This window comes from Mandrillus leucophaeus, unplaced genomic scaffold (assembly GCF_000951045.1).
Source record: "Mandrillus leucophaeus isolate KB7577 unplaced genomic scaffold, Mleu.le_1.0 Scaffold88, whole genome shotgun sequence".
NCBI lineage: Eukaryota > Metazoa > Chordata > Mammalia > Primates > Cercopithecidae > Mandrillus > Mandrillus leucophaeus.
This window is the reverse complement of record NW_012109585.1, coordinates 3,303,160-3,316,954: the sequence shown is the minus strand read 5'-3', so window position 1 is coordinate 3,316,954 and position 13,795 is coordinate 3,303,160. Positions and strand designations below refer to the sequence as shown.

At 38.9% G+C, this 13,795-nt stretch overlaps 1 protein-coding gene across 1 annotated transcript in view; it reads left to right on the top strand.

Annotated features, from left to right (window-relative positions):
- Positions 1–13,559, top strand: part of PCBD2 (pterin-4 alpha-carbinolamine dehydratase/dimerization cofactor of hepatocyte nuclear factor 1 alpha (TCF1) 2) — a 43,341-nt gene extending 29,782 nt beyond the window's left edge. The window contains exons 3-4 of the mRNA XM_011969301.1: positions 11,542–11,622; positions 13,402–13,559. Coding sequence (XP_011824691.1) covers positions 11,542–11,622; positions 13,402–13,497 — 177 coding nt within the window. The 3' untranslated portion in view covers positions 13,498–13,559. The remainder of the gene's footprint in view (positions 1–11,541; positions 11,623–13,401) is intronic.
- Positions 13,560–13,795: the final 236 nt, after the last annotated feature.

The window sequence follows — 13,795 nt, the reverse complement described above, 5'->3', positions numbered from 1 at the left end:
TTTTTTTTTTTTTTTTTTTATATGAAGTAGAATTTTTTATAATTTTGTACTGATGACAGTACCAAGGAGCTTAAATTCAATTTTTAAAAGGATTGCTAAAACAAAACTAACTAAACTTTGGCAGTGTTTGCAATACCTCTCACCTCATAAGACTATGAAAGCCAACAAATAAGGATTATCTGCAGATTAGGGAAGAAAACCTCCAACAGGACTTTTCTGAGGCAGCTGGTTGGCAATAACGAACAGCCCCCATGAATTGCAAAGCATCACAAATTATTTTGACACTAGGGAACTCTGGTAAGGGGCGTCTCTTGGGGTGGTTTTAAAACCAGTGCTTCGGTTTGCTTTAGGAGAAACGAATGGGTAGAAAACTGGTGAAATGTGCTAATTCTGAGACAGCAAAACTGAAAGATGGTGAGAAATTTAAGAAACAGCTAATCAGACTGGGCAGTTGGTCTGCCCAATAGTAGCTGATGAAGATATGGGGAAATGAATTTAAACTTAGGTGCAGAGGAATTTGGAAACAAGTAGTGTCTCTTCAGGGAAAAGATACTCATAGCTAGTGATCACCTTGACCAGAATGTCTTTTTGGTATACATCAGCTCTGTGAACTCTATCTAGTTAGAGAACTTCCACTAAAGATGGAACAGAAATGAAGGATCCTTTGGTAAAATCATGTGTAGAGGTTTTTTTGTGGGTGTACACCCTGCCACCTGGAGAAGAGTGGATTTGTATTAGTATACTGCTATCTAAGAGGAGTTTTCCTAACCTGGGAATTCAGTATAAATTTACTGATGTATTGGTAAGTCCTAATTCTGCAAAAGAAAGTTGTTTTGCACCTTGCTTTTTCATTTAACAGTGAATGTTGAAGATGGTACCATGTCATTAGCTAAAGAGTTGCCATATTTTTCCAATTGGCTGTGTAGGCTATTATGGCAATTGCCAAGAGCAGTGACTTGAAACTTTTTTTTTTTTTAAAGGCTCCAAGGTGCTACCGTATGAAAACAGCTTTTGAAAGCAATGTTTAGAAGTGAGCATGCTATCTCACAGGTGGTGACCTGTTCAGTGACATTCAAAAAATGTACTTATTACCATGAGCTAAGGGGGACTCATTTCTTCTGGGGCCTGGAAGAGCAGGCAGCTTTTTCAGTAGCTTGTGGACATTGTCTTCAGTGCGTGGAGAAGCCAGTTTTAATTTCATAGTTGGATATTCTTGGCCCTAGTTATTGGAAATGTTGAGCTCTGTGGCGGATCAAGTAGATGGCAGGTAGACTAGTGGCTTAGGATTGGTGGGAGTTGTGTCTGCCCCCAGACACACAAGGGACTGCACAGGGAATGGTCCTCAAGCAGGCCTTTAGCCCCACATCCTCAAGGAGACATGAGTCACCTGCTTGGCTGAGATGCTCGCTGACAGATTGCCAGTTCTGCAAGGAAATCTTCCCATGCCGACACCCACTCAGAGAAACAGTGTTAAAGATGTTTCTGGTTTTCTGAGCCTTGTAAAGGTGAATTTCTTTGGCCTTCAAATTGGTCTTCTGCTAGGTTTGGAAAGGAATTCTTCCTTTCCAGGCCACAGACACTATAATATCAAAGTGTTGTTGATGATGATAATAATCACTAGCATTAACTGAGTGCTTAATAGAGTGCCAGGCGTACTGTAAAGTATATTACATGAATTAGCTCCTTTTACATATGAGGAAACTGAAACTCATTTAAAAAGTTAAGTAACTTTTCTGAGGTCATATAGCTAGTGAATAGCAGAGCTAGGAATTGAACCCAATTGACCAGTGTGCTCAAAATATGTCTGACAGTCCAGAGAAAAAAAGCATAGATCAAATACATCTTTGGTTGGATTTGTTCCTCACAATTTAGTTGAGAATATTCTTGTGTTCCCTACAAATTAAAATCTGACGTTTCCTTTACGGTGACTAGAACAGTTAACAGTGTTTTCCATGTGAAAGTCTTAGTGAGACGTGTAATCATGTTCTGTGGCAAAGAACGCCTTTACTTGGTGCACTAGACAGTGTTTATGTGATTGATAAGTCACCAACACCAGGGGAAGGTCCTGTCCTGTGACATGTGCGTGCTTGGCAATGATCTTGCCTTGCATTTTGCTTAATAATTTTCATTATTTTTAATTAAAGTTGAAGAAGTGCAGACTCTAGCTGAAATTAAGGTAGGTTGTGTTGCCGGAATCTGGTAATTACTTTAATTGATCACAAGATAGTTTCCTTGATCACCAATTAGAGTAAATTGCTGATCATGTTTCAAGACGTGAAGAAATGCCCAAACTGATTTATGTAATAGTGTTTTCATTTCTAATCAGACATAAATATCATTTCCTTCCATAGCAATTGTGTTTTATAAAAGAAGGGTTATAGGCCTACAAACATAATGGTGATTCATAAACAATAGAGGTCTAATTCATTGAATTAGTAAAGGAAGTATTTAGAGGCTTAATGGAGATTGTACTGGGGAAATTACTTTGGAGTAGCTGGTGCTCATTTTCTTAGTGGGAGATATGTTCTTTTTTAGTGCATAATTGAAATAGTCTATAATCAAAATATAAAAGGCAGCTGATTTAAGAATGTATATCAAAGAGAATTGCTCTGTGTAATGAAAGATTTGTATTGTAAATATGTGCTAGAAGTCTTAGAACTTTAATAAATCATACATGTTATTTGACTGAAGCTATATTTTAAATTCAGGGTGCTGTTAAACATTTCACAGATTGATGTAGGATTTTCGTCTTGGTTACGTGCATCTGATAGTCTTTCATAGTTTCATGGAATAAAATGAAACGAAAGGAACTTAAAGAAAAATTAAAGTTCCCAAAGAATACTTGATTTGGGGTTCATGGAAAAATCTTTAATTGCTGATGCTTTGGAGATTTCCAAATGACAAACTTCATTGGCCCAATTTACTGTGATTGTATTGCTTACATTCCTTAAAATGGTAGAGTAACTTAGAGAGTCATACTTCATCATACATTCATTGACTTGTTCATAAAATGTTTGTAATTTGCAGTAGAGGAAAGACTGAAACTATTATCAGCCATTATATGTTATTTGTTGGCCATATGTTTGTTTGAAATGGCCGTGGCTCAATAGAACATGGCTCATAGACAAACTATGCTGTAAATTGGCACTAAAAACCCACCTAAACAGGTAGGCATATGTTAAGAAGTTAATGTGAGCCAAAATATTTTAATATGAACCAGATTATGTACATTAAAGGATCCCAGCTCCTTTCACAGTGGGAACTTTATTTGCATGGCTTGTTCATTTTTTCCCAAACTAATTTTTAAAAAATAGATTAGGTATACACATGGTGCAAATTCAAAAGGTACCAAAGAATGTAGGAAGTCTTCCTGTTTGTGTTTCTCAACCATCCAGTTCCCAGTCTCCACTCTCGTCATCATTCCCCATTGCTCCCATCATTCTTGTATATCCGTCCACAGATATTAATGCATACACAAGTATATAATTTCTTTCCTTTTTATATGCTTCATGAACTATTGTTATGCATATATATTTTTTTCATTTAGTAATGTATCTTAGAGGTACTTCCATGTCGGAGGATAAATGGTTTCCTTGTTCTGCTTAATGACTGCATAGTATTCCAGTGTGTAAATGTACCATAATCTTTCTAATCAATTCCCTTTTGATGGAGATTTTGCTGTTTCAAGTCTATTATTATTACAGGCAGTGCTGCAATGACTTTTCTTGTAATTTGTGAATGTGTCTGCAGGACAAATTCCTAGAATTGTTTGGTCTAAAGGCATGGACATTTTCAATTTTGACAGATACTGTCAGATTGCCTTCCATGATGATTATATCAACTTATATTCACCAGCAGTATATGAGAATACCTTTTCTTCTATATCTTCACCAACAGAATATTAGCAAATATTTTGATCTTTGTCAAGCTACTAGGTTTAACTTAGTTTTTAATTTGTACTTATCATGATTGAGATTGAGCAGTTTTTATGTTTCAGAACCATTTGAATTTCTTTTCTGTTATCTGTCTATTATGTCCTCTGCTCATTTAAAAAATACTGGGTGATTGGTCTCCTTATTAATACGCAGGAGGTTTTTATATGCTAAGGAAGTATATACTGCAAATATAATTTGTTGTTTATCTTTTGATTTTGTTTGTTGGATTTTATTACCATACAGAAAAAAAAATTTTTGCCTGTCTTCTTCCTGCAGTACAGAAAAAAAAAAATTTAATGTAGTAAGATTTATCTATTTCTTAGTAGTAGTTTAAAGTTTTCTGGAAATAGAATTTATAAATTTCCCATCCTGGCTAACACAGTGAAACCCCGTCTCTACTAAAAATACAAAAACTTAGCCGGGCGAGGTGGCAGGCGCCTGTAGTCCCAGCTACTTGGGAGGCTGAGGCAGGAGAATGGCGTAAACCCGGGAGGCGGAGCTTGCAGTGAGCTGAGATCCGGCCACTGCACTCCAGCCTGGGTGACAGAGCGAGACTCCGTCTCAAAAAAAAAAAAAAAAAAAAAAAAAAGAATTTATAAATTTCTTGTTAAGTTACTCCTAGATTGTTTTTTGGTGCCATTTTAAATGGTATCTTTTCTTCGATATATTTTCTAATTGGTTTTTGTTTGTATGAGAAGGCTGTTGACTTTTTTTTTTTTTTTGGTCTTATTCTTGACTTTAATGGGAATTCTGGTGTTTCCCTATAGAGAATGATGCTAACAAAACTGATGCTGCCTTTGGACTGAGAATATATTCTATCATGTTAAGGAAGGGTGCATCTATTCCTGTCTATCAGCATTCCAGAGAATGTTGTCAGTACTATTTCTACTTTTTGGAATTGATTGAGATTTTCTTTGTGGACCAATATATGTTTAATTTCTGTGAATGTTTGATGAGCGCTTTAAAAGTGTTATTCTCAGTTTTTAGAGTTTAAAGTGTAGCAATTAGCTCTACCTTTAAAATTATGTTTGTTTAATCTGTCCTGGGTTAAGAGATGTAAGTTAGGCTAAGTGCAGTGGCACATGCCTGTAATCCTGCCACTTACAGGTTTAGAGGCTGAGGTAGGAAGATTACTTGAGGCCAGGAGTTCAAGACCAGGCTGGGCAGCATAACAAGACCCCATTTCTACAAAAATTTTAAAAAATTAGCCAGGCATAATGGCACTTGCCTGTAGTTCTAGCTACTTGGGAGGCTGAGATAGGATGTATCCCTTAAGCCTAGGAGTTGAAGGTTGCAGTAAGCTATATTCGTGCCACTCATTCCAACCTGGGAGACAGAGAGACCCTGTCTCTTAAAAAAAAAAAGTGAATTAAAGTCTCCAACTATAAATGTTTCTTTCTATTTATTCCTATATTTCCTACATGGGCTTATTAAATGTCGTGTTATTCTTTGTAGTGTAGATATTTGTAATTATTTAATCTTCATTGGTGGATGCAGATTTATAAATGCAAATTACCCGCTTCAGGACTTTTAGTGTTTTGCCCTAAATCAGCCTGTTCAATATAATTTATTAACAAGTTTTTTTTTTTTGCATTTGCTATGTACTTTTATTTTTAATGATTGAATTTTGCTTTGTGATCCCGTGTGAAAGTTTTCTGTTTATTTTGATTGGTTGGATTTACATTCTTTACATTGATTGATTGGACAGATGGGTTTAGTCTTATAAAACACGGCAGAACCAAAATACTTTTTTCCTCTTTATTTTAAATTATAATATGGACTGTGTTTTCTTTGTTTCATTTTAATTGTGTTTTTCTTTACTTCTTAACTGGGAATGTTTATATTTTTATTTTGATTCTTGTGGATACTATTATAACTATATATACACATACTATCATTTGATAATACCTTATGGATAACATAGTATATTGTATACATATATAATACCTGTATATAGTATTATATACATATATATGTACTATTATACCTATATATAGTATCTACAAGATCCTATAAAATTATATACCTATAATTTTACATAGAAAATATAGTCTTCTGTTTCTGGCTAGGCATTGTGTCTCACACCTGTAATCGCAGCACTTTGGGAGGCCGAGGTGGGTGGATCACTTGAGGTCAGAAGTTTGAGACCAGCTGGGCCAACATGGCGAAATCCTGTCTCTACTAAAAATACAAAAACAAAAATTAGCCAGGTGTGGTGGCATGTGCCTATAATCCTAGCTACTCGGGAGGCTGAGGCAGGAGAATTGCTTGAACCTGGGGGGCAGAGGTTGCAGTGAGCTGAGATAATGCCACTGCACTCCAGCCTGGGTGACGGAGCGAGACTCCATCTTAATAACAACAACAAAAAAAGAAAATATAGTCCTGTTTCTTTAGATAGCATTTGTGGTCCCCCCCCACAAAGCAATATTGAAATAATATTTTCTCCTACTTTTCATTCACTATTTAATTTTAGTTTATATTTTTCAGTCCTAGTGCTTATGTTTAATGAATTAATCAGATACAGAGTCTTGCTCTGTCACCCAGGTTGGTGTGCAGTGGAGTATGATCATAGCTCACTGCAGCCTCAGATTCCTGGGCTTGACAGATCCCCCCACCTAAGCTTCTCGAGTAGGTAGGACTACAAGTGCATGCCACCACGCCCAGCTAATTTTTTTAAAGTTTTTTGTAGAGATAGAGTCTCACTGTGTTTCCCAAGCTGGTCTTAAGCTTCTAGCCTCAAGCAATTCTTCCACCTTGGATTCCCAAAGCGCTGGGATAACAGGCATGAACCACTGTGCCCAGTCTTAGTACTTAAGTTTTACACATTTAAATATACTTATGTCTCTAACTTGATCTTTCATCTTTCAAAGATTTTGTTTACTTTTACGTACCTTCCTCATCTTGTCCTTTCTCTTTTAAACTCCTTTAATAGCTCATAACATACACATTCCATTCTGTAACTGTAGTTCCCACAGTTGTTTTAAATGTATTCCTAGAACTGAATGAATATATTGCTTACTGCTAATACCTTTGGTATAGTTTCTCCGTTCATCTCATAGTTACTTATAGTTCATCCTTTAATAGTTTCCTCAAGAAGGATAAGTGAGAATTATTCCCTGAGTTATTGCATTTCTAAAATGTCTGTCTTTTGTATTTATTGAACAACAGCTTAGCTGGGTATAAAATTCCTGGTTTTCAACTTTCATTTCCTAAAGTTTTTGTAGGTCTTGCTCCTCTGACTTATAATGTTGAATGTTGATATGAGAATGTTTGAAGTCAGCAGATTCTTTTTTTTTTTTTTTTTGAGACAGGGTTTTGCTTTGTCGCCCAGGCTGGAGTGCAGTGGTGTGATCTTGGCTCACTGCAACCTCCGCCTCCTGGGTTCAAGCAATTCTCCTGCCTCAGCCTCCCGAGTAGCTGGGAGTACAAGTGCGCACTGCCACATCCAGCTAATTTTTGTATTTTTAGTAGAGATGGGGTTTTGCCATGTTGGCCAGACTGCTCTCGAACTCCTGACCTCAAGTGATCTGCCTGCCTTGGCTTCCCAAAGTGTTGAGATTACAGGCATGAGCCATTGCACCCGGCCAGATTCTTTTCATCCTTATAGATGAATTGATCTCTTTGATTAGATGCCAAAAGGATTTTTTAATTTTCCGAGTTTAACTTTGCTACAGTATATACATATGATTGAATTCTTACAATTTGTAGATTTAAACCCTTTATTTTTGGAAAACTTATTTTTAAAAAAATTCTTATCCCCAAGTATTCTGAGTCATATAGTTTTCTTAAATTACACTCTAATTTTGGGGGGTTTCATATTTTTGTTCAGTTAAGTAGCAACATGGTCTTCTTTTTTTATTTTTTGAGACAGAGTCTTGCTTTGTCACCAGGCTGGAGTGCAGTGGCATGATCTTGGCTCACTGCAACCTCTGCCTCCTGGGTTCAAGTGATTCTCCTGCCTCAGCCTCCCGAGTAGCTGGGACTACGGGCATGCGCCACCACGCCCAGCCAATTTTTGTATTTTTAGTAGGCATGGGGTTTCACCGTGTTGGCCAGGATGGTCTCGATCTCTTGACCTCAGGTGATCTGCCCACCTTGGCCTCCCAAAGTGCTGGGACAACAGGTGTGAGCCACCATGCCTGGCCAACAACGATCTTTATGTTAGATCTCTTTTGTTTGTCCTATACATTTATTCTGTACTAGTTCTTCTAAACTCTTGTTGATTTCTATTTCATTTTGCCCATTTTCTGGATCCTGTCCTCTTGGGTCTCTTACTGGGTTGTTAGTGATGTCTATTCTGCTTCTGGCTGTTTCTAGCTTTTCTGACTTTTAGTTGGCTCAAAGCCTTTAGATTCCAGCTGGAATCCCATAAGCAAGTAGCTAAGACTGTAAAAAGAAATCTTTGAAAGAAGCAGATGCTTTTCACCATCTGCTAAGTCAGCTTTTTGGCATTGTATCTTCTTCATTGTATTCCAGATAATCAAACTTTCAGTTTGAGTTTTGCCTTTTTTCTCTCCTGTTCAGTCATCTAAATTCCTTGAAGTAGTTCTTTGAGTGTATATTTTGATAGATGTTTTTAATTTGTGGATTTAAAAATAAATATTTTGGGGATTGGTTGGTTCTGTTATATGGAAGAAGGATTATGGAATTGTCTTTTTGCTTCCAGAGCAGACTGAGTATTCTTTTCCCCAAGGAATAATTAGGAATAAATCCTGTGTAAATGGTTTATCAGGCTTTGTAGTATTTTATTAAATGCAAATATTATGTGACGGTTGAAGGGAAATATGCAAAGCTGAGGAAAATACAAATTTGAGGGTGTTTTGATGTGTCTTAACATTTTTTAAATTGTATGTAGATATGGTAGATGCTTTTTCTTTGATCAGTATGCCTCTTCGGCTGTGGATGTGTTTCCTTTCAAGCCTTATATCTGTGATGGAATAGATTTTGCTACTGTACTGATGGTATGCCAGCGGTCAAAGATTTGAGGACCACTTCTGACTGTGTTCCAATCATCCACTTGATCCACTTGGCTAATGGGAAATGGCAAGGAATTGTAGGCATCACTTTAGACATTTTAGAATGACGTGGTTCAAAGAAATTGTGACCACAGGGTGTAAGAACTTGGGTAGTGACTGTGCACACATAATTTCTTGCCATTAAGCTGCTTTCCCCAGTCAGTGTGCATCAGGATGTTACCCCACAGTGTATTATCTGTTTGTTTGCTATACATGTGCAAGTCTCTGTTCATGACAACTGGAAAAAGGAAAGAGCCATTCTGCTGGGAGACAGCAACTAGAATCTTAGATTCTCAAGCCCATGGAGAGCTTTTCACCGCTCATTGTGTTTTGTAAGGTTTACCTTGTGTAGTTTGGTCAGAAGCAGTAGTGACAGCAGTATGTGCCATTATCGATCTCTTATTCTGTACCAAGTGCTGTGCTAAGTACCTTTATATACCTTATCTCATTGTTTATTAGAATGTAATCACGTGACTTTTAAAAATTATTATCTCCATTTTACTAATAAGAAAACTGAGAGGGCCAGGCGTGGTGGCTCACGCCTATATTCCCAGCACTTTGGGAGGCTGAGGCGGGTGGATCACAATGTCAGGAGTTCAAGACCAGCCTGGCCAAGCTAGTGAAACCTTGTGTCTACTAAAACTACAAAAACTAGCTGGGCGTGGTGGCAGGTGCCTGTAATCCCAGCTACTCGGGATGCTGAGGCAAGAGAATCGCTTGAACCTGGGAGGCAAAGGCTGCTGTGAGCCGAGATCATCCCACTGCACTCCAGCCTGGGCGGCAGAGTGAGACTCTGTCTCAAAAAGAAAAAAGAAAACTGAGACTCATAGTTAAATTGCATGATAATTAAGTGGTAGAATCAGGATTTGAATCCAGGACTCCCTGGCTCAAAAGGCCATGCCCTTAACAATTGCATTGCTGTCTATCAGTGATATTGATTAGCGTTGTACATCTTCTAATGCTAAACAAGAATAAGGCATTATAGGCAGAGTAGAAATTCTCCTTACACGTAGTTTAATGTGGGTTAACTCTATGTTTGAATAATTAGAACAGACTTTCTTGGCTGGGCACAGTGGCATGCACCTGTAGTCCCAGCTACTTGGGAGGCCGAGGCAGGAGGATCCCTTGAGTGATCCCTTGAGCTCAGGAGGTTGAGGCTGCAGTGAGCTATGATTGCACCTGTAAACAGCCCCTGCAGTCCACCAGCTTGGGCAACATAGTGAGACCCTGTCTGTATAAAAACAAAAACCAGGCTTTTGTTCCTTCCCTTCACATAATCTAGAGAATCAGCTTATGAGATGAGATGGGCTGGGAAAGTGAATATTGTTTTTCCACAGATAATTCCATATGTGGTTAAATGGATTTTGCTTGAACTTTCTCCCTTTTCCTATAGGGAAAACCTTCAGGCCTTAAATGTCAACATGGAAATCTTTATCCCAAATAAAATTGACTCCGAGAGAGGTACCATAGTGAATGATATAGAATTGTTTAAAATGGCATCTTCTGTATTTCTCACTGTTAACTAGGAAATGCACACTTTGGTCATTTGGTGATCCCAAAATTGGTTGAGTTAGTTAGCTCAGCTAACATCATATTGGATTTTCTGGATAGGGTTAATGAAGTTAAATATTTATTTACGTGGGTGTAATGGGTACTGCCCTATTAATTCCACTGTAACTTTGTAATTCATGTGCCATTACCCTAAGAGTCTTACCAAGTATTTTTGCATTCTGGAACAACAGGGACAGACTCTCCTATTGTTTGCAGTTACCTTCATAAAAATTGAAAACAAACAAAAAAATGAGTTTTTTCCCTCTTCTCAAGATAAGTTTGCCTTCTGCTTAACAAAATTGTTTCCACTCCCCCTGTGGTATGAAGACAGAGCCCCGTCAGTCCACACTTAATCGTGTTACTGGTATGCAGCCCTCTGCTCATTTCCTGGCTTGCCTTCTGCCCTGCAGTGGGTGCACTGTCACCTTGAAATGGCAGTGTGAGGCAGTAGCAGGAAGAACCCAAGCAGGCAAGCTGGGCTTCTGTTTCACTCTAGGTGTCAATAGTCTTTGATTTGTTCCTGTCCTGCCTGGGAGGTGAGATGAAGAAGTTGTTCATTTCTGCTGGTGCTTTTGCTTAAGACACCCTCAGGAGACCTTTTTCCGTAGTCTTGTGGGTTGCGTTAGTTAGCAGCCCAATCACTAAAAACAAAAGGAGCAGAGCTGCAAGAGAAGTGGCTCCTAATATTTGGAGCCAGGTAGTGAGACCTGGAGCACTGGGTTGAAGGGAAATTATTCTCATGCTATTTTGTAGAGTCTCGTCCTGAGGACAATTAAATAGTCCAGACGGGTCACTGGGTGAGACCAATTTCCTGGTTTGTTTACTTGAGCCTGATAGTTTTTCACCATCCAGCAGTAGGTCACAGTCCTGCTGCACTGTGACCCCAGAGGCCTGCAGAGAGCAGTCCTTTCATATTTGATTTCCACAGGCTTCCCCAAGGATCCTTGCATGTCTTTATTTGGTTGGATTGCTCTGTTGTGTCTCTCAGGCTCAGGGTAGAGGACAATGTCAGTAATTACTCTTGACTTCATCTTATGCAGGCATTTGGCTTTATGTCCCGAGTTGCCCTACAAGCAGAGAAGATGAATCATCACCCAGAATGGTTCAATGTATACAACAAGGTAACTAAACTGCCTTATTTGGGAATCACCTTAATTACAGAGTTTAAGAAACTTTTTCTTCCTTGTCATCTTGTGCAGCTAAATGTCATCGAGCTTAAGAAAGTCTTATCCTTTCTCTCAGAATGCCTGTGTATTATTGCAAATTAGTAACACATTTTCAGGTCTGCTCCTAAGAACAGTGAATAAGCTCTTTATTTTCATGCTTGTCTTTCTGCTGAAGCTAATACGAGAAAGTTGGGCCAAATGAGGCTCCTGAATTAAACTGGAGTATCAGCCATGCAGATATGTGTCAAAACTTAAGGTAAATTATTGAAAGAAATGGTAGCAAATCAGATAGATATGGTCTTGTTTATCTCGTTGAAATAAATTTGCTCAAGAACTGTGCTTTGAGAACTGTTAAATTTTGTATCCTGTGTAGGAACTGACCTTATTTAAGACAAAGGACAGACTAAAAAGTTTTGAGGGGGCACAGTGAGAAGAACCTTGTTCCTCCAAAAGTGTCCTTGCCTTTATGGTCATGCCATTTGGAATGTCTTATCTAGATTTCTGTGACGTCTTCTCTATGAAAATCTTTGAAGAGAGAGAATTTCACAATACTCACGTGACTTATTAGAATAATACAGAGCACCTTCGCACCAGGCGAAACTTTTCTTTGCTAGTTGCTTCTCTTAGCTCGTAATTTTGCCCTTTACTCCCACTTCCCTAATTTGGAAATGTGCCTTTTTTATTTTCTTTTTTTTTTTTTGAGGTGGAGTCTGGCTCTGTTGCCCAGGCTGGAGTGCAGTGGTGCCATCACAACTCACTGCAATCTCCACCTCCCAGGTTCAAGTGATTCTCCTGCCTCAGCCTCCCGAGTAGCTGGTATCACAGGCGTGCACCACCATGCCCGGGTAATTTTTATGTTTTTAGTAGATACGAGGTTTCACCATGTTGGCCAGGCTGATCTCAAACTCCTGAACCCAGGTGATCTGCCTGCCTCGGCCTCCCAAAGTGCTGGAATTACAGGTGTGAGCCACTGTGCCCAGCCAAAATGTGCTTTTTATTTATTTATTTATTAAATTAAATTTTATTTTTTTTTTGAGACGGAGTCTCGCTCTGTCACCCAGGCTGGAGTTCAGTGGTGTGATCTCGGCTTACTGCAAGCTCCGCCTCCCGGGTTCACGCCGTTCTCCTGCCTCAGCCTCCCGAGTAGATGGGACTACAGGCGCCTGCCACCTCGCCCAGCTAGTTTTTTTGTATTTTTTAGTAGAGACAGGGTTTCACCATGTTAGTCAGGATGGTCTCGATCTGCTGACCTCGTGATCCGCCCGTCTTGGCCTCCCAAAGTGCTGGGATTACAGGCATGAGCCACCGCGCCCAGCCTCAAAATGTGCGTTTCAAACATTGCTGCTAAGATATTACATTTGATAGCTTGGTTTTTCTCAGTGGCCTGAAAATAGTTGGTGTAATTAAAGTAATGAGAGTTCAAGTGGAACCTCAGTCTCTCTTTTTATTTAAAGAAATAAGATTTGAGATTCTGGCAGCTGCATTGCTTCTTCATGAGAGAGAACTTTTTATTTCAAGGTGGCTGTTCAGCCAGGCCTGATGTAAACTGTGCCCCTGGAGTTCACTGGGTTTTGGAAATGTTTTGCTTATTCATAATGTAGTAGTTTCTAGATCATTTAATCCCCCTAATTCTGAAATATGAATGTTGAATAATAGACTGATTTCTGAACTGCCAAAGGAAAATAACCATGATTTACTGCTCAGAGTTTTAAAAACTGCTTTTCTTTTTTTTAGGTCCAGATAACTCTCACCTCACATGACTGTGGTGAACTGACCAAAAAAGATGTGAAGCTGGCCAAGTTTATTGAGAAAGCAGCTGCTTCTGTGTGATTTCTTCCAAAACACATGTAAAATCTTGTACACATCTTAGCTGCAATGTATGTTGAAGGAAATTTATGTGAACAGAGTTGTTCTTTTTGTTTTTTTTTCCCAGAGTCTTGCTCTGTTGCCCAGGCTGGAGTGCAGTGGCCTGATATCAGCTCACTGTAACCTCCACCTCCCGGGTTCAGGCTATTCTCCTGCCTCAGCCTCTTTAGTAGCTGGGATTACAGGCATGCACCACCACGCCTGGCTAATTTTTGTATTTTTAGTATAGACGGGGTTTCACCATGTTGGTCAGGCTGGTCTC